The sequence below is a fragment of the Ranitomeya imitator genome, chromosome 4, assembly GCF_032444005.1.
Source record: "Ranitomeya imitator isolate aRanImi1 chromosome 4, aRanImi1.pri, whole genome shotgun sequence".
NCBI lineage: Eukaryota > Metazoa > Chordata > Amphibia > Anura > Dendrobatidae > Ranitomeya > Ranitomeya imitator.
The window spans coordinates 208,291,626-208,312,275 of NC_091285.1; the positions used below are offsets into that span (position 1 = coordinate 208,291,626).

General features: G+C 47.6%; 1 protein-coding gene across 3 annotated transcripts in view; it reads right to left on the reverse strand.

Moving 5' to 3' along the window:
- KIF20A (kinesin family member 20A) overlaps positions 1 to 20,650 on the reverse strand; it is a 93,084-nt gene that overhangs the window by 42,624 nt on the left and 29,810 nt on the right. For all 3 annotated transcript variants that reach the window (XM_069764337.1, XM_069764339.1, XM_069764338.1), the window contains exons 13-16: positions 20,304 to 20,459; positions 20,082 to 20,221; positions 19,904 to 20,006; positions 6,550 to 6,763 (exon numbers count right to left, since the gene is read on the reverse strand). In XM_069764337.1, the coding sequence (XP_069620438.1) occupies positions 6,550 to 6,763; positions 19,904 to 20,006; positions 20,082 to 20,221; positions 20,304 to 20,459 (613 nt within the window). The remainder of the gene's footprint in view (positions 1 to 6,549; positions 6,764 to 19,903; positions 20,007 to 20,081; positions 20,222 to 20,303; positions 20,460 to 20,650) is intronic.

A 20,650-nucleotide genomic window follows, 5' to 3' on the forward strand; every position in this document is an offset into this window, starting at 1 on the left:
ATGTTCTAGTATTGGACCTGTTTCCTCCTGGATCGTTCCTGTGGACTGCTGCTCTGCATAGCTAAGTTCTGCTTTGCTATTTTGTTTGCTGTTTTTTCTGTCCAGCTTGTCTATTTGTTTTTTCCTGCTTGCTGGAAGCTCTGGGACGCAGAGGGTGTACCTCCGTGCCGTTAGTTCGGTACGGAGGGTCTTTTTGCCCCCTTTGCGTGGTTTTTGTAGGGTTTTGTGTTGACCGCAAAGTTACCTTTCCTATCCTCGCTCTGTTCAGAAAGTCGGGCCTCACTTTGCTAAATCTATTTCATCTCTATGTTTGTCTTTTCATCTTAACTCACAGTCATTATATGTGGGGCTGCCTTTTCCTTTGGGGTATTTCTCTGAGGCAAGGTAGGCTTATTTTCTATCTTCAGGCTAGCTAGTTTCTCAGGCTGTGCCGAGTTGCATAGGGAGCGTTAGGCGCAATCCACAGCTGCCTCTAGTGTGGTTGGAGAGGATTAGGGATTGCGGTCAGCAGAGTTCCCACGTCTCAGAGCTCGTTCTATGTTTTTGGGTTATTGTCAGGTCACTGAATGTGCTCTGACCTCTATGTCCATTGTGGTACTGAATTACCTTATCATAACAGTACTGGAGGCACAAAGTACTAATGATTCTCAATAGAGGGGAAAAAAGTTCTGAGACCATTTTTTTTTCTCTGCACTGTGTTTTGCCTTTTTTTTCCCCTAGACATTTGGGTGGTTCAGGACACAGGTGTAGCGATGGACATTAAAGGTCTGTCTTCATGTGTGGATCAGCTCACGGCAAGAGTACAAAATATTCAAGACTTTGTGGTTCAGAATTCTATGTTAGAACCGAGAATTCCTATTCCTGATTTGTTTTTTGGAGATAGAACTAAATTTCTGAGTTTCAAAAATAATTGTAAACTATTTCTGGCTTTGAAACCTCGCTCCTCTGGTGACCCAGTTCAACAAGTTAGGATCATTATTTCTTTTTTACGTGGCGACCCTCAGGACTGGGCATTTTCTCTTGCGTCAGGAGATCCTGCATTAAGTAATATCGATGCGTTTTTCCTGGCGCTCGGATTGCTGTACGATGAACCTAATTCAGTGGATCAGGCAGAGAAAAATTTGCTGGCTCTGTGTCAGGATGAGATAGAGGTATATTGTCAGAAATTTAGAAAGTGGTCCGTACTCACTCAATGGAATGAAGGTGCGCTTGCAGCTATTTTCAGAAAAGGTCTCTCTGATGCCCTTAAGGATGTCATGGTGGGATTTCCTATGCCTGCTGGTCTGAATGACTATGTCTTTGGCCATTCAGATCGGTCGACGCTTGCGTGAGCGTAAATCTGTGCACCATTTGGCGGTATTACCTGAGCTTAAACCTGAGCCTATGCAGTGCGATAGGACTTTGACCAGAGTTGAACGGCAAGAACACAGACGTCTGAATGGGCTGTGTTTCTACTGTGGTGATTCCACTCATGCTATCTCTGATTGTCCTAAGCGCACTAAGCGGTTCGCTAGGTCTGCCACCATTGGTACGGTACAGTCAAAATTTCTTCTGTCCGTTACCTTGATCTGCTCTTTGTCATCGTATTCTGTCATGGCATTTGTGGATTCAGGCGCTGCCCTGAATTTGATGGACTTGGAGTATGCTAGGCGTTGTGGGTTTTTCTTGGAGCCCTTGCAGTGTCCTATTCCATTGAGAGGAATTGATGCTACGCCTTTGGCCAAGAATAAGCCTCAGTACTGGACCCAGCTGACCATGTGCATGGCTCCTGCACATCAGGAGGTTATTCGCTTTCTGGTGTTGCATAATCTGCATGATGTGGTCGTGTTGGGGTTGCCATGGCTACAAGTCCATAATCCAGTATTAGATTGGAAATCCATGTCTGTGTCCAGCTGGGGTTGTCAGGGGGTACATGGTGATGTCCCATTTCTGACTATTTCGTCATCCACCCCTTCTGAGGTTCCAGAGTTCTTGTCTGATTACCGGGATGTATTTGATGAGCCCAAGTCCGATACCCTACCTCCGCATAGGGATTGTGATTGTGCTATCGATCTGATTCCTGGTAGTAAATTCCCAAAAGGTCGACTGTTTAATTTATCTGTGCCTGAGCACGCCGCTATGCGGAGTTATGTGAAGGAGTCCTTGGAGAAGGGGCATATTCGCCCGTCATCGTCGGCATTAGGAGCAGGGTTCTTTTTTGTAGCCAAGAAGGATGGTTCACTGAGACCTTGTATAGATTACCGCCTTCTAAATAAGATCACGATTAAATTTCAGTACCCCTTGCCGTTGTTATCTGATTTATTTGCTCGGATTAAGGGGGCTGGTTGGTTCACCAAGATAGATCTTCGTGGTGCGTATAATCTTGTGCGTATTAAGCGAGGCGATGAATAGAAAACTGCATTTAATACGCCCGAGGGCCATTTTGAGTATCTAGTAATGCCATTCGGACTTGCTAATGCTCCATCAGTGTTTCAGTCCTTTATGCATGACATCTTCCGAGAGTACCTGGATAAATTCCTGATTGTGTACTTGGATGACATTTTGATCTTCTCGGATGATTGGGAGTCTCATGTGAAGCAGGTCAGAATGGTGTTTCAGGTCCTGCGTGCTAATTCTTTGTTTGTGAAGGGATCAAAGTGTCTCTTTGGTGTTCAGAAGGTTTCATTTTTGGGGCTCATCTTTTCCCCTTCTACTATCGAGATGGACCCTGTTAAGGTCCAAGCCATCCATGATTGGACTCAGCCGACATCTCTGAAAAGTCTGCAAAAGTTCCTGGGCTTTGCTAATTTTTATCGTCGCTTCATCTGCAATTTTTCTAGTATTGCTAAACCATTGACCGATTTGACCAAGAAGGGTGCTGATGTGGTCAATTGGTCTTCTGCTGCTGTGGAAGCTTTTCAAGAGTTGAAGCGTCTTTTTTCTTCTGCCCCTGTGTTGTGTCAACCAGATGTTTCGCTTCCGTTCCAGGTCGAGGTTGATGCTTCTGAGATTGGAGCAGGGGCTGTTTTGTCGCAGAGAAGTTCTGATTGCTGGGTGATGAAACCATGCGCCTTCTTTTCCAGGAAGTTTTCGCCTGCTGAGCGTAATTATGATGTGGGCAATCGAGAGTTGCTGGCCATGAAGTGGGCATTCGAGGAGTGGCGTCATTGGCTTGAAGGAGCTAAGCATCGCGTGGTGGTATTGACTGATCATAAGAACTTGACTTATCTTGAGTCTGCTAAGCGGTTGAATCCTAGACAGGCTCGTTGGTCGCTGTTTTTTGCCCGTTTTGACTTTGTGATTTCGTACCTTCCGGGCTCTAAAAATGTGAAGGCGGATGCTCTGTCTAGGAGTTTTGTGCCCGATTCTCCGGGTTTATCTGAGCCGGCGGGTATCCTCAAAGAGGGAGTAATTGTATCTGCCATCTCCCCTGATTTGCGGCGGGTGCTGCAAAAATTTCAGGCTAATAAACCTAATCGTTGCCCAGCGGAGAAACTGTTTGTCCCTGATAGGTGGACGAATAAAGTTATCTCTGAGGTTCATTGTTCGGTGTTGCCTGGTCATCCTGGAATCTTTGGTACCAGAGAGTTAGTGGCTAGATCCTTTTGGTGGCCATCTCTGTTGCAGGATGTGCGTTCTTTTGTGCAGTCCTGTGGGATTTGTGATCGGGCTAAGCCCTGCTGTTCTCGTGCCAGTGGGTTGCTTTTGCCCTTGCCGGTCCCGAAGAGGCCTTGGACACATATCTCTATGGATTTTATTTCGGAACTCCCCGTCTCTCAAAAGATGTCAGTCATTTGGGTGGTCTGTGATCGCTTCTCTAAGATGGTCCATTTGGTACCCTTGTCGAAATTACCTTCCTCCTCTGATTTGGTGCCATTGTTCTTCCAGCATGTGGTTCGTTTACATGGCATTCCAGAGAATATCGTTTCTGACAGAGGTTCCCAGTTTGTTTCGAGGTTTTGGCGAGCCTTTTGTGGTAGGATGGGCATTGACTTGTCTTTTTCCTCGGCTTTCCATCCTCAGACTAATGGCCAGACCGAACGAACCAATCAGACCTTGGAAACATATCTGAGATGCTTTTTTTCTGCTGATCAGGATGACTGGGTGTCCTTTTTGCCTTTGGCTGAGTTCGCCCTTAATAATCGGGCCAGCTCGGCTACCTTGGTTTCGCCGTTTTTCTGCAACTCTGGGTTCCATCCTCGTTTCTCTTCAGGGCAGGTTGAGTCTTCGGACTGTCCTGGTGTGGATACTGTGGTGGACAGGTTGCAGCAGATTTGGACTCATGTAGTGGACAATTTGATCTTGTCCCAGGAGAAGGCTCAACGTTTCGCTAATCGCAGACGCTGTGTGGGTCCCCGACTTCGTGTTGGGGATCTGGTTTGGTTATCTTCTCGTCATATTCCTATGAAGGTTTCCTCTCCTAAGTTTAAACCTCGTTTCATTGGTCCGTATAGGATTTCTGAGGTTCTTAATCCTGTGTCTTTTCGTCTGACCCTTCCAGATTCTTTTTCCATACATAACGTATTCCATAGGTCATTGTTGCGGAGATACGTGGCACCTATGGTTCCATCTGTTGATCCTCCTGCCCCAGTTTTGGTGGAGGGGGAGTTGGAGTATATTGTGGAGAAGATTTTGGATTCTCGTGTTTCAAAACGGAAACTCCAGTATCTGGTTAAGTGGAAGGGTTATGCTCAGGAAGATAATTCCTGGGTTTTTGCCTCTGATGTCCATGCTTCCGATCTTGTTCGTGCCTTTCATATGGCTCATCCTGGTCGTCCTGGGGGCTCTGGTGAGGGTTCGGTGACCCCTCCTCAAGGGGGGGGGGGGGTACTGTTGTGAATTCTGTGGCAGAGCTCCCTCCTGTGGTTACTAGTGGTACTTCGGCTGATTCTCTCTGTGAGCTTCCGTTGGTGGAGGAAAGTGGTACTGCGGCTTCTGAGTTTCCTTCCTCAGGTGATGTGGTGAAGTCGTTAGGTGCTGCTCTATTTAACTCCACCTAGTGCTTTGATCCTGGCCTCCAGTCAATGTTCTAGTATTGGACCCGTTTCCTCCTGGATCGTTCCTGTGGCCTGCTGCTCTGCATAGCTTAGTTCTGCTTTGCTATTTTGTTTGCTGTTTTTTCTGTCCAGCTTGTCCATTTGTTTTTTCCTGCTTGCTGGAAGCTCTGGGACGCAGAGGGTGTACCTCCGTGCCGTTCGTTCGGTACAGAGGGTCTTTTTGCCCCCTTTGCGTGGTTTTTGTGTTGACCGCAAAGTTACCTTTCCTATCCTCGCTCTGTTCAGAAAGTCGGGCCTCACTTTGCTAAATCTATTTCATCTCTACGTTTGTCTTTTCATCTTAACTCACAGTCATTATATGTGGGGCTGCCTTTTCCTTTGGGGTATTTCTCTGAGGCAAGGTAGGCTTATTTTCTATCTTCAGGCTAGCTAGTTTCTCAGGCTGTGCCGAGTTGCATAGGGAGCGTTAGGCGCAATCCATGGCTGCCTCTAGTGTGGTTGGAGAGGATTAGGGATTGCGGTCAGCAGAGTTCCCACGTCTCAGAGCTCGTTCTATGTTTTTGGGTTATTGTCAGGTCACTGAATGTGCTCTGACCTCTATGTCCATTGTGGTACTGAATTACCTTATCTTAACAGTCATCAGCTCGAACAGGACCATTCCGAGGAGGATACGAAGCTTGCGGCAGGGATTAGGTGAAGCTGAGATGGCGAGCCTTTTATCCTTTAATTTCTAAGCTGGACCAGGGAAATGGCAGGCAGCTGGTGGGCCTAAAGGCACAGACGGGGCAGTGATAGCCCAGGAAAGGGCAGCGATTGCCCAAAGCTAGGCAGGGATTGCCAGGAAGAACAGAGGTTGCCGGGAAAGCCTTAGAGATGTCACTCTCTATACACTGTGCCGCATCTGTACTGAAAACCTTGTTAATTACTAAAGGTGAACTGTTTGGAATGAAAAAGGAGTCTGGAGTGGTTTGTGAGACCCGTGGATCTAGAGCCGGAGTGACAGAAGACGAGTAGACTCCGGAAGCTAATGTGAGTGTCCTGTTGCGCACATTACACACAAGGCAGAAGGGACATATTTCTTCATTTGTGAGGCACCAGGGTGTAGGAACACTACAGCTCGTTGCCACAACTACCGCCATGGCCGCCTAACAGTACCAAGTCGGGTGTGAGAAGGAAGCAGTCTCATTAAAACCAACTCGACTGTGCCCAGTACTCAACAGTGTAGCGAGAGCGGTTCTTGTTACACTAACCAGCGTGTCCTGCTTCACCAGGACGCGTACAGCGAGAGGTGGGTGGTACGTACATGTGTCTGCATTCATCAATCACAGGAATGGTCAGCGTGATGTGGGCACTGGCAAGCACAAAGGAGTGTATACTTAGCATCTCCTGTGCCCAAGCATGGGGTCACCTTCATAAAGGTAGGCTACTAGTTCATTGCAAATGTGCCAATACAACTCTAAGAGTAGATTTAGCACATGAGTAAGATGTTCATTGCTGATAAACATCCATCAATATCATAGATTAAAACATTTTGGGAGCCATGAATGCAGAAAAGTTGTGTCTCCATTCTTACCCTCATTTTTTGAACGCAATTCCTCTTTTAATTTCACCATTTCCAGTTTGAGTCTGTTCAAAGCAACTGACTCGTTTGCGGCTATACGCTCAGACCTACGTACAGTAGTTTCATTATCCTTTTTATTTATGCTGGTGTCTACAAGAACAGATGCTGTATCATTAGCGGATTCCTCCAGAGCAGCCTCTAGTTCCTGAATGTGTTGATCTCGTTCCTAAATAACAAAAAAATTATAATATATAATTTGTATGTTGTTGGATCTTTAGCTAATAAAAAAAAAAGGAAATGTACAGCTGCATGTACATATAACCATTGAAATGATGACATTATAGATAACTACTTTTGAGCTGATAGACCACACTGAAAGCAACAAAATGTATTATATTTCACAAATGTCTACATAATAAGGAACAAGTAAGGCTTCTTTCACACTTCCGTCGGTACTCGGCCGTCACCAGGCGTCGGCGCGACGTACCGACGGAAGCTTCTGAAATTTTGAGTGATGTGAGCAGCGGACGCAGCATTTCAACGCGTCCGCTGCTCATTGTAAAGTCCCAGGGAGGAGGGGGTGGAGTTCCGGCCGGGCATGCGCATTAAAAAATGCAGGAGAGGACGTACGAAAAAACGTTCCCTTGAACGTTTTTTTCGATACGACGGCCCAACAGATACCGACGCATCCAGTGCATGACGTATGGAACGTATGTTCATACGTCGCGATGAGTCGGTAATACAAGTCTATGTGAAAAAAAATGCATCCTGCGGGCAACTTTGCAGGATGCGGTTTTTCCACAGAATGACGCATTGTGACGGTCTGCAAAAGACGGAAGTGTGAAAGAAGCCTAAAGCAGTAGCAGTCAGTACAATTAGAATACATACCTTGCAAATAAACAGTACAAGTGACCCTATAACAGCTTTGTAAAGAGATCCCTTAGGCTGGGTTCACATTGCGTTATGGGCGTAAACGCGGTGTAACGTAGTCCGTTAAGGCCGCCATTAATTCTTATGTCAGACACAATGGGCGTGCGCTAGGGATGTGCCGTCATTGAGTGACGGACCCGAGACGCGGGCTGCAGCGTTTCCGGGTCCATCACTGCTAGCGTAGATAGAGCTAACAGATGCTCTATCTGGGCTAGCGATGTGACAAGTCGGCACTTGCGTCAACAGCAGCCCGCTAACGTATATGTTGAACGGGCTGCTGTTAACACAGTGTGAACCCGACCTTACAGAAGTCATGATATGACCGTAATGTCGTTGATTTAAAAGCAATTTTCTTTCTTGCTTCATTGGGGGACACAGGTTACCATGGGGTGTATGCTGCTGTCGCTAGGAGGCTGACACTATGCAAATAAGGAAACGTTAACTCCTCCTCGGCAGTATACACCCTCCGATAGGCACAATGCAACTCAGTTTTTGCTTAGTGTCTGTAGGAGGCAGACCTGGATCTAACCACCAGATCTGCATTATTTTCTTTTACAGGATTTTTGCGTGTTTATTAATTATTTCCCTTTCAGATTCACTTCTTCGGGTAACAGGGTTCAGCTTCTCACCCTGTTTTTCCCACATTTAAGCAACCAAGAGAGCAGTGTGGTACTTGCCGCATTGCCCACTCTCGGACCAGCTAGCAGGACTTTGTCCTCTGTCACCCTTACGGGTGTTTCAGGGTGACTTCTAGGTGGCCAGTCCTCGCCTTTTCCCCTCCTCACCCCTCTCCGAGGAGAGGGCTGAGAGGAAGACTGTGGTTACCTATGGTGACATCCCCCCTTCTCGTAAGGGCTTGACGCAGTCTTCTGTACCGTCTGGAGATGGTGTGGGAAGGAGGATCTTAATCCCAGGACCCTCTCACAGGGTCAGATTGGAGAAAGGATCCAGAAAGAGGAATCTGTCTAGCTCTTCATACAGCTCTCCAGAACCTGCGGCACCATCTAGAATACCCCTCTCCACCCGTTCCCCCTCATCTGAGGCGGACGTCGGGACGGATGTATTTTCTCATTCAGTCTGATTCAGATGCAGATCAGACCTCTGGCACGCAGGACATGGTAGACAGCCTTATTTCGGCTATTATTTAAACCCTTGAACTTAAGGAGGAAGATTCCACCTCCCAGGAGGACTCCGTTTCATTCAAACGGGTGAAACGACCCTCTTGAGTTTTTCCCAGTCACAAAGAGTTTGAGAATACTACCTCTAGACACTGGGAGCAACCCGGAAAACGTTTTCCAGGAAGAAAGCGTCTGGATATTTTGTACCCCTTTAAGCCCTTAAGCACCAAGGGTGGTTTGCACGTTAATGACGGGGCCAATTTTTACAATTCTGACCACTGTCCCTTTATGAGGTTATAACTCGAACGCTTCAATGGATCCTGAGGATTCTGACATTGTTTTATCGTGACATATTGTACCTCATGATAGTGGTAACATTTATTTGATATTACCTGCGTTTATTTGTGAAAAAAACAAAAACGGAAATGTGGCGAAAATGTCGCAATTTTCCAACTTTGAATTTTTATGCTCTTAAATCACAGAGATAAAAGGGGATTGGGCGCACTGCCATATAATTATATAAAGACATTTATGAGGGTGCGGTAACAGTAATAAACACTATACTGAGAATCCAAAGAGAAAAGCATTACTGCAACAAGTCGCACACCTGCAATTAATGAGCAACAAAATACATAAAATACAAGCTGATTTTATTGACAGATCAAAGAAAAAAAAAAAAAAAACACACCATAAACAATAAAAACGTAATTAAAAACATATAAGCCCCATCAAAAACACGGACCATAATACAGTGTAATAAGGTAACCCAAAATTAACCCAAATGGCTCATGGGGTACAGCGCAAAATTGTAAATAGCGGGACGGTGCCAAAATAGTAAGCCAGGATGCACACAGTGCCAGGCCAACAAAACAATAGTAGGCACAACAATATGTCCCAAGCAGAAGTAAAAAGAGGCGAGCCCAAACAATGGCTAATGGGAAACCAGGCTTCGTCAGGGAAGATCTTCCCTGACGAAGCCTGGTCCGCCGGGCGATACGCGTGGGGCATCACCACACCAGGTTGTATCTTTGTGGAAGGTTATCTCCCGTTTACCTTCTGTGACCCAGTGATTTCACCATATATAGGTTTCCCATTAGCCATATATGTTTTTAATTATGTTTTTATTGTTTATGGTGTGTTTTTTCTTTGATCTGTCAATAAATTCAGCTTGTATTTTATGTATTTTGTTGCTCATTAATTGCAGGTGTGCGACTTGTTGCAGTAATGCTTTTCTCTTTGGATTCTCAAATCACAGAGAGATGTCACACAAAATATTTAAGTAACATTTCCCACATGTCTACTTTACATCAGCACAATTTTGGAACCAAAATTTTTTTCTTAGGGAGTTGTAAGGGTTAAAAGTTGACCAGCAATTTCTCATTTTTACACCACCATTTTTTTTTTTTTTTAGGGACCACATCACATTTGAAGTCATTTTGAGGGTCTATATGATAGAAAATAAAGTGTGACACCATTCTAAAAACTGCACCCCCAAGGTGCTCAAAACCGCATTCAAGAAGTTTATTAACCCTTCGGGTGTGTCACAGGAATTTTTGGAATGTTTAAAACAAAAAAAATGAGCAATGAACATTTAACTTTTTTTCAGAAAAAATTTACTTCAGCTCCAATTTGATTTATTTTACCACGGGTAACAGGAGAAAATGGACCCCAAGAGTTGTTATACAATTTGTCCTGAGTACGCCGATACCCCATATGTGGGGGTAAACTACTGTTTGGGCGCATGGCAGAGCTCGGAAGGGAAGGAGCGTCATTTGACATTTCAATGCAAAAATTGAAAGGAAGACTTGGGTCAGCCAGTGGGAAACCACAGCCTGCAGTATCTTCCTACCCAGGTCTGCATCCGCCTGCTGGGTTGGGCATAGGTAGAGCCTGAATGATGCTTTTGTGGTCAATCCTCAAAAATCCTCAAGTGGACAAACTAAAAACAGTGTGAAACTCAATGCACTGATTAGTCAAGAATTGGTTGCTATCAGTCTGGACTTCATCAAGATGCCGATATCAAGCATGCAAGCCCAAATTGCAGAAGTCTGAGAAATAAGGGGCAACACCATAAGCTTTCATTACTTATTTAGGACTTACCGTAAAGATCTCTCAGCCTTCAATTGAGAGAGAGACCATGGGTGCATGCTGTTGCCACCTATTACAACCTACATGAAAACTTAGCTCCTCAGAAGGCTACACCTGCCTACTGGAAACAAGACAGTGAAAAAAATAGGAGAAGCAGAAAAAAAAAAATTACAAAGGAAAAACCACACAACACACGCCCAAACGTGGCAACAAAACCAGGATGGGTGCTGTGTCCCCTAATGAAGGCTACGAGAAAACAATTTTATGATAAGTCGCAAAAATCCTCTTTCCCAAGCACTTCATTGTGTATTAAGAAAAAAACATGGAATGTACAAAAGCAATTCCCAGGGTGGAAAATATATGAATGGAGGAAAAAAGAGGGATTTTTGGTTCTTACTGTAAAATCTCTTTCTTGGAGCCTTCATTGGGGGACACAGGTAACCATGGGTGTATGCTGCTGTCAGTAGGAGGCTGACACTATGCAAATAAAGAAAGGCAACTCCTCCCCGGCAGTATACACCCTCCGACAGGCATCAGGCAAATCAGTTGGTGCAAAAGCAGTAGTAGGAGCAAGTATAAACAAACTCAACCTATGTACCAACCCAAAACAACGGCACGTTGGCCAGCACAGTACAACATAAAGGGAGGGTGCTGTGTCCCCCAATGAAGGCTCCAAGAAAGATTTTACGGTAAGAACCAAAAATCCCTCTTTCGCTTCATTGGGGGACACAGGTAACCATGGGATGGCCAAAAGCAGTCCCAAGGGAGGGGATAATATGCAGAGAGAAGGAGACTCAGGTTGGCCGGTGAGAAACCGCCGCCTGAAGAATCTTCCTACCCAGGCCTGCGTCCACAGTAGCCTGAGTGAGCACCTTGTAGAACTTTACGAAGGTGTGAATGGACGACCACGTAGCGGCCTTGCCAACCTGCGAGGCCGAAGCTTGGTAGCAAACTGCCCAGGAAGCTCCCCGGAGGAGGCTGTTTGTCAAGGACAAGATATGCCTCCAGAACCGTGGAATGGATCCAACGAGCAATTGTGGATTTGGAGGCGGGGAGCCCCTTCCGACGACCTTCCAAGATGACAGACAGAGGATCAGACCGGCGAAAAGAAGCAGTTCTGGAAAAATAGATTCGGATAGCCCTGACCAATTCCAGCTTGTGAAGAGATTTCTCCAAAGGGTGAACTGGGGAAGGGCACAAGGAAGGAAGGACGATGTCCTCATTGATGTGAAAAGCCGAAACTACCTGGTAGAAAAGGAAGGAATCGGCTGCAGGACCACTTTATCCTGGTGTAGAATCAGGAAGGGAGAACAGCAGGACAACGCTGCCAGCTCGGAAACTCTCCTAATTGAGGTGATGGTGACCAAGAAGGCCACTTTCCAAGAAAGAAGAGAAATGTCCTGGATAGGTTCAAAGGGCGCACTCTGGAGGGTGCCGAGTACGAGGTTGAGATCCCAAGGCTCAACCGGAGGATGGTAAGGAGGCACTATATGGGCAACACCTTGAAGGAAGGTCCTCACCTGGGGAAGGGAGGCCAGGTCTCTTTGAAAGAGGATGGACAAAGTGGAAACCTGACCCTTCAAGGTACTTAGGGAGAGGTCTGAATCGAGACTCGCTTGGAGGAAACCAAGCAGTGAAGGAAGGGAAAAGACCATAGGGAACAAACTGTTGTTCTATGGTAGGTATGTGAAGATGCCGGTTTCCTAGCTTTTATCATGGTTTGTATGAAGCTGTGGGAAAAGCCTGCGTCCTTCAGGACCGCGGCCTCAACGGCCATACCATTAAATTCAGAGACTGAGAATTTGGGTGGAAGAGGGGCCCTTGCGATAGAAGATCCGGACGGTCTGGGTGTCTCCAGGGAACGTCCGATAGCATGTTCACTAGCTCCGCATATCAGGCCCTCAGAGGCCAATCTGGAGCTACTCAGAGAACGTGAACCCCCTCTGACTATCTTTTTTACGATCCTCGGAATCAAGGGAAGAGGCGGAAACAGATAAGGCATCTGAAATTGGGCCCACAAGGTCAAGAGGGCATCGCAGCCGACAGCCATCGGATCCCGAGACCTGGAGATGTACTGGGGAACCTTGTGGTCTGTTCGGGAGGCCATTAGGTCGACATCTGGAACGCCCCACCTTTGACAGATTTGGTCGAAAACGGCGGGGAGAAGAGCCCACTCGCCCGACACGAGCCCCTGGCGGCTGAGGAAGTCTGCTTCCAAATTGTCCACCCCTGGGGATGTGGATGGCCGATATGGAGGGAATGTGGTTCTCCGCATCCGTAGAATCTTTGCCACCTCCCTCATGACCTGCTTGCTGCGAGTCCCTCCCTGGTGGTTAATGTAAGCCACGGCTCTGGCGTGGTCTGACTGAATGCTGACAGGTTTTCCTGTGAGGAGGGACTGCCAGTGGAGAAGGGCCAGGAAGTTTGCCCTGATCTCCGAGAGATTGAACATTCCAGCGGCCGTGAGATGGAGAAAGATCGCACCTCACCCCTGGAGACTGGCGTCGGTGGTGATGACCTGCCAGTGGAGGGGAGAAATGACCTCCCTCGAAGAATGGAGGTGGACAGCGTCCTCCAAGTGAGAGATTGCCTCACATTGAGAGGGAGACAAACTGGACAGTCTAAGGAAAGAGGGCTCCTGTCCCAAGTGGACAGAAGGGCCAGCTGGAGAGGGCGAGAGTGAAATTGAGCATAAGGTACTGCTTCCATGGAAGCTACCATCTGTCCTAGAACCCTCATGCCGAGCCGTAGAGGGGCCGAGCACTTCAGAGCCCTGATGCCCTGCCGAAGGGACATGAACGTCTCCTTTGTGAGGAAGACCTGGGCTTGAATGGTGTCAAATTCCATTCCCAGAAATTCTAGGCATTGGGTTGGAATCAAGGAGGACTTCTGCATGTTGATTATCCAACCTAGACGGACTAGCGTGTCCAGAGCGATCTGGAGATTCTGGGCCAGTCTCGGCGAGACGGACCCTTGACCAGTAGGTCGTCGAGATAGGGTCTTCTTATAATCCCCTTCGATCGAAGGATGGCCATGACCGCTGCCATTACCTTCGGAAAGACCCTGGGGGTGGACGCCAGGCTGAATGGGAGAGCTGTGAATTGATAATGTTGCTCTTGGATCGCAAAACGAAGGAACCTTTGATGCTGTATACAAACAGGAATGAGTAGGTACACATCCTGGATGTCCACAGAACATAGAAATTCTTCCGGTTCCATGGATGCGATCACTGAGACTCCATCTTGAAGTGTCGAATCCGGAGGTGATGGTTCAGCTGCTTGAGGTCTAAAATTGGGCGGAGAGAGCAGTCTTTCTTTGGAACTACGAACAGATTCGAGTAAAAAACGTTTGTGGTAAGTAACTGGGACGATTACCCCTGAGGCGAGGAGTGAAGCAACGGCCTGGAGAAGCCCTGGGACATGGGAGGGCCGTTTGGGTGGACGAGAGAGGACAAAACGTGTTCCTGGGGGCGAAGAAAATTCTATTTTGTAGCCTGAAGTGACGATGTCCCCGACCCATTCGTCGTCGACAGCCGATAACCAGGCCTCTGCTCACAGAACAAGTTCTGGTGGGGGTGACCCGTCATTTTGAAGAAAATCTATGGCCGTGAGATCCAGAGGGCTTAGAGGAGCGGCTTTTAGCTCTCCAGTGAGGGGTAGGCCTGAAGACAGGTTTCTTACGTTCCCCTTTGGTGGTAGACCGATCCTGTTGAGAGGCATCACCAGAGGTGAAGGACCGAAAGGACTGGGGTCCCTTCCTATTGAAGGGACGTCTAGGCTTAGATTGAGGCAGAGAAGTACTTTTACCACCAGTGGCGTCAGATATCATTTGGTCCAGCTGTGTGCCAAAGATCCTTAAGCCCTGGAAGGGCAGACTAGTGAGGGATTTTTCTTTAGAAGCGGGGTCTGCATTCCACGCCTTCAGCCAAAGAATTCGGCGAATGGCAAGGATGTTGCCGTTAGCCCTTGCGGAGCAAGCGGCCGCATCCAGAGAGGCATTTAAGAGATATTTTCCTACGTGGGCAATCTGATCCGCTAAATCCGCTAGCTCCTCTGCAGGAGCCGAAGCTACAATGCCTCTACGCAGGATCTTGGCCCAGGCCGAAACAGCTTTCGCCACCCAAGAGGCGAAATTAGGACAGAGAGAGAAGCCAGAAGCTTCAAATGCTGATTTGGTTAAAGTCCCAATTTGCCTATCTGTGGGGTCCTTTAGAGACGCCGCGTCAGGGATGGACAACACAGTCTGCGAGGATAATCTAGACACAGGTGGATCTACTTTAGGTGATTTGGACCATTTGTTGACAAGGTCTGAATCAAAAGGGTATAAAGTGTCCAGACGCTTCCTTCCCGGAAAGCGCTTTCTGGGATGTTCCCAGTGTCTAGAGGTGGTGTTCTCAAACTCTTTGTGGTTGGGAAAAATTCTAGAGGGACGTTTCAGCCGTTTGAATGAAACAGAGATGGCCTGAGAGGTTGCCTCTTCCTCCTTAAGCTCAAGTGTTTGAATAATAGCCGAAATAAGGCTATCTACCACATACTGCGTCCCAGAGGTCTGATCTGCATTCGAGTCAGACTCCGACTGAGAAGCTAAATCTGACTCGACGTCCGCCTGCGAGGAGAGGGAACGGGTAACATAGTTATTAAGGTTGAAGAAAGACTAAGTCCATCTAGTTCAACCCATAGCCTAACCTAACATGCCCTAACATGTAGAGAGGGGTATTCCGGCTGACGTAGAGTGATCCAATGAACTTGATGAGGATCTAGACAGAGTCCTCTTCTTGGTTCTTTTTTCCAAGTCTGCCCCTGTGAGGGTCCAGGTCAGGTGCGAGCGAATCGCCGTGAGATGCGTTCGTGGCACTGGTGGCAGTAGTTAGAAGCGGAATACGTTCCAGGACCTGAACCAGGGACTGAGACACTTTAGTTAAGTCAGACTGACTGAGAAATAGCAACAGCCCACTCCGGGGGAGTGCACTCATCCCGAGTATTAGGGACTTCCTGACGAACGGACATGGTGGAAGGACTGCAGGATGGACAGAAAGGAGACAGCTGGCCTGCAGCCCACTTTTTCTTACAGCGGGCACAAGCGTAGTGAATCACCGTGGGGATATAGCCGGGGGCCCCTGCAGGGTTGGGCATAGGTACAGAGTGAATGATACCTGAAGCAGGTTGCCAGCAGGCGATGCTGCTTAGGGGAGTACAGGCTGGGGGAGGAGAACAGTAAAGCCTACCAGACACCAGGCGCAGCGGCAGTGCAAGAACCTGTGTATCCTGCGAAGTGGCAGAGATATCCCACCAGAGAAGTGCAGTGCTGTAAACAGGCGCGCGAATAGAGCGCGCTGGAAAAAAGGGGGTGTGGCCAGCCACAAGTGAAACCGACGGCCTTATAGGCTGTTGCAGAAAGGAGGCATGGCCCACCCGAACACGACCAATGCCAGTGCTGGGCTCTGGAGGAGGTGTGCCCAGCGCTGAAGAGAGACGGACTGGGAAAGCCGAGGAGGTGGTGGTGGGGGGGGGGGGATGGGGCGTGGATTACCGGAACAACGTCTGCCGAGGAGAGAGGCAGAGAGAAGCATGCATGGCTGCAAACAGGCACGAAATTTGAATAAATGGCGTCCGAAGGGTTAAAGTTACCGGCGGCGAGTGCTGCAGAAGGGGGAATGCTGCAGCTGGCTGGCGGGGGCAGAGAGGAAGAAAATCTTGTACCTGAATGAAGAGCCATCCCTGTAGCCGAGGATCACGTCAGGAGCCCTCGCAGGGTCCTGGAAGAGGGGATCCTCCTTCCCACGCCACTCCGCGGCTAAGAAGACGGCGTCAACCCCTTAAAAAGGGGGGGGAAGTTACTGCAGGTGACAACCGTCTTCCTCCCAGCCCACTCCGAACAGAGGGATGAGGAGGGGAAACGGGCAAGGACTGGCCACCGAAAAGGGCACCCTGAACACCCATAGGGGTGACAGGGGACGAAGTCCTGCCCAGCGGGTCCGAGAGGGTGTGATGCGGCTGATACCACAGTGCTCTCTCGGCCGCATAATGTAGGGAAAACAGGGTGAGCAAACTGCACCCTGTTATCCAGAGAAGAGGTCTGAAAAATAAAAGGGAAAAAGATTAGTAAATGTTACGGCCGCTACTCACCGCTCCTCGTCTGGGTCCCGCCGCGCTGTCTCCGCTTCTTCTCCTGCTGTCGCCGCTGCTCCTCTCGGCCGCTCGTTCTCCAGGTCCCGGCGTGCTGGTCCGTCTTCCTCCATTGCTGCTCGTTCCTGCAGCCCGGCTTCCGGTGGGCGGTACGCTCGTCCTCAGCGGGCTCCTCCTCCACGTCTTAGACATACTGCTCCTGCGCAGGATCCTGCGTTAGGCATTCCTTCCTGGTTTCCTGATACCGGATGTGTCTCTCCGGTGTGCTGCAGCCAATCCAGGTAGAGTGCCTACTATTTCAGGCCGCCTCCTTTGCTAGGAGGTGCCTGAGTGTCTTTAGCTTTAGCTTTTGCCTCCGGTCACGTTGCTGCTGTGTCTCTGTGTCTCGTGCAGGTTATCCCCATTTCCCTTCAGCTCCGTCTTTGCTCTCCTTCTGTTCCAGTTCATCATTCCCATTTTCACTCATCTCTCCTCTCTCCCTACAGCTCCGTCTCCGGTATTCCACTACTCCAGCCTGTCATTTCATTCCCGAGTCCTCAGTCTCTGGTCCCGTAGTCCTCGGTTCAGGTTTTCTGTTTTTGCCTCATCCTCTGTTTTCTCCCTTTCCTGAGCCGCCCCTCTTGGTATCTGCTACCGTGGATAGGAGACCTCTGGGGCTGCTCCTAACAGCCCCTGTATAGGGGTTGGTTAACATCTGGTTTACTCGCCCAGAGGTAGGTCTACCACGGTCCAGAGGGTCCACTCTCGTTCTTGCCCCTGAAACGTTAGAGTCAACACACAAAACCCTGTAAAGGAAAGATAAAGCGGATCTGGTGTTAGATCCAGGTCCGCCTCCTACAGACACTAAGCAAAAACTGAGTTGCCTGGTGCCTGTTGGAGGGTGTATACTGCCGGGGAGGAGTTGCCTTTCTTTATTTGCATAGTGTCAGCCTCCCAGTGACAGCAGCATACACCCATGGTTACACCCATGGTGTGTCCCCCAATGAAGCGAAAAAGAAATACCTCATGTAGCCACCCGAGCGACTGCCACTGGCAGCAACTTTCTGCACAGACATGCATATTCACAGGCAAAGGAGTGAATCCTCTAGAATTTTAGAAAAAGTATGGACAAAGTCCAAGTAGCGGCCCTATAAAGTTGCATAACAGAAGGCAGATTGTAAACAGCCTAGGAGCTCCACATCTGGGTGGAGTGAGCCTAAACCCCTGGCGAGGGCATTTTGTTCTTCACCTTATAAAGGTTTTCAGAATAGCAGACCGAATTCAGGGAGCAATCGTCACATTGGAGGCAGAGGCATCCTTCAGGGATAACAAAGTCTGAACATCTGAAAGACATCACCTGGAAATCAATAAATTTTATTTTGTATCCGAAAGATATGTTCCACAAAAGGAGACAGCTGTCCACCAAAAGAGGTTTCCTTGGTGAATAGTGCCAGGTCATGAGGAGGAAAACTTGGTGCTTCCAGTTAATGAGGACTTGGCAGGATGATTGTGTGGATGCCAAGAGGAAGCAAGCTTGAAAGGATGGCCTCTTCTCTGAAGGGGCTGAAGGTCTCTTGGTAGATGAACAAGAAGTGCGGAAGGTAGCAAAACTCAGGCTACTTTTGCCTAGCTGAGGATCGTGCAGGTCTAGCTTGTCCAATCAGGGTGCCAGAGCCTTGGATGGCCTGTAAGGAATTGCTTGTTTGCAAAATTAGCTTTTCATCAGTTAAGTTAAAAAACAAACAAACAAACAAACAAAAAAAAAAAAACAGGTGGATTATGTTGCTTGATGCCTGAGTGGAATAGCTAACCGATTCAAGAGAGGTAAAGCAAAAGAGGATTATGCTCACGGGCAATATTTAACTGCCTTGGCAAACCATGTATCAAAGTACACAAGGCTGAGACCTGGGTTTAAGCGCAGACTTGTCCATGGATACAACTTGTCTGTGGGGTCTTTTAGAGAAGCTACATCAAAGAGTGTTATCAAGAACCACGACTCTACCAGAGACCAGAAGACTAGGTGGCAACAACATCTGCTGGAAAATGTTAGATACAAAACCACCATGTGTTTCTATGTAAAAAGAAATTTCAGGTTGCGCCAACCACTTCCTTGTCTAGCACCCTCAATGAATGCAGCACGTCTGACCCTCCTGAAGGACAGTCTGCAGAGGCTGAGGTATCCACTTTCTTTCTCCTTAACATTCAGGGATTAGTTCAAAAGAGCAGACAAGACTGTTGACCATTTTCTCCCAATTTGAGCACATGGTCAGAATCCAAATCACAGTCAGATTTGGTATTATAGTCATATACCCGAGGTGGCCGAGTCTCAGTGAAGGAACAGTGGTATGGCGAGTGCAGTCTAGGAGTTGTGGAAAGAGAAATTATGAACTCACTTTGGGCTGCTTAAACGCTGACATGATCTGACATGTTGCTGTAGAGTAGGCGATAGGTGTGACTCAATCTGGGCAATAGTCAGAGCACCAGGTGCGGTAGTAGAAGTGAGATACTCCACAAGAGTGACCAAAGTCTGGGACACCCGGGGCAAGTCAACTAGAAAGATTAATAGCTCAAGCCATGGAGCACCTGATCAGAATCCAGATCAGAGTCCCAGCCTCCTGTTGAATTGAGCGTGAAAAGGAAGTCAAATCAGCTGCAGCCTGGACTTCTTCATGTTCGATTTGTCCAAAGGCGGGGACATTGACGCCAGTGCCAATTAGGTGTCGCCGTCACGTGTCAACACTTCACGGAAACGAGTGCCAACACAGCTGGATTGACGCCAGCATGATAGGAGAGTATAAATAGATATCATTTTCTTGGAGTCAAACATTCTGATCAAGAATGGGAATTTCTTTTTTTCATCCCCAATGGGGCACTTTTATCCCATGTACAAAATGAAGTGGCAGGTTGGATGCCTGGAAAAAGCTGTGAATAAAAGTTCCTTGGTTTGTCCTTTGATGCAAGTCCCAGCAGCTGGATCCTCACCTATCAATAATCTCATGTATTCAGTGGGAAAGGTGATCACTTGTTTTCACCTGACAACCTCTTTAAACGATAGTTAGCAATATAGATACTTAAAAAAAAAAATCATATAACTGCAAATGTACTTATCCAGCCTCCAAGACACACCTCCAACTCCTGCTTGTAATAGTTTGTAAGGGATTCCTTCAGGTTTTCCAGTCTACCATCATACATCTCTTCCAGCAATTCTCGCTCATCTTCCATTGTCTCACTTCAGAGAAATAAAGACACTTTAAGATTGTAAATTAGCAAGTAAAATCCTTAAAAATACCTAATAAAACCTTACCTGAACTGAGTCTTTTGTTGCTGCATGATTTCCATCATGTCATCACAGACTTCTTTCCGGATTGTTGCTTCCATGTCAAGATTTTCTTGAATTTTTTTCGTCAGAAGTTGTTTTAGATTTTCTACAACTTGCAGCAATTCCTTAGAAAACAAATAAGAGTAAGCATTCAACCTATGTACAATAGGTGTTCTCAGTGTTAGGTAAAAAAAATATGTCACCAACTTCTCTATTAAATGTTTTCATATCGGTTTCACAGTTGTCTTCTTCATCAGATTCCTCTTCCTCATCTGTATAACTGCGATTTGCCAGAATACTACTCTCCTTGATGAGGGACTGAATGGTTGGAAGACTTATTTTCACTGGTGGTGCTTGGACTAGCTGTAAAAGTATACATATGGTGTTAGATAGCCTCAGGATAAGGGCTGAGTCAGACTGCCTTAAAACTCATGCCAGTTACATTGCACTGTAGGAACTGGCATGGCACCTCTCCTGACCAAGACAGTATGATGCATCTCTATGCAGCGGTCAAGCCCAGGTCAGGAGAGCCAACAGCCAGTAATAATCTTTAT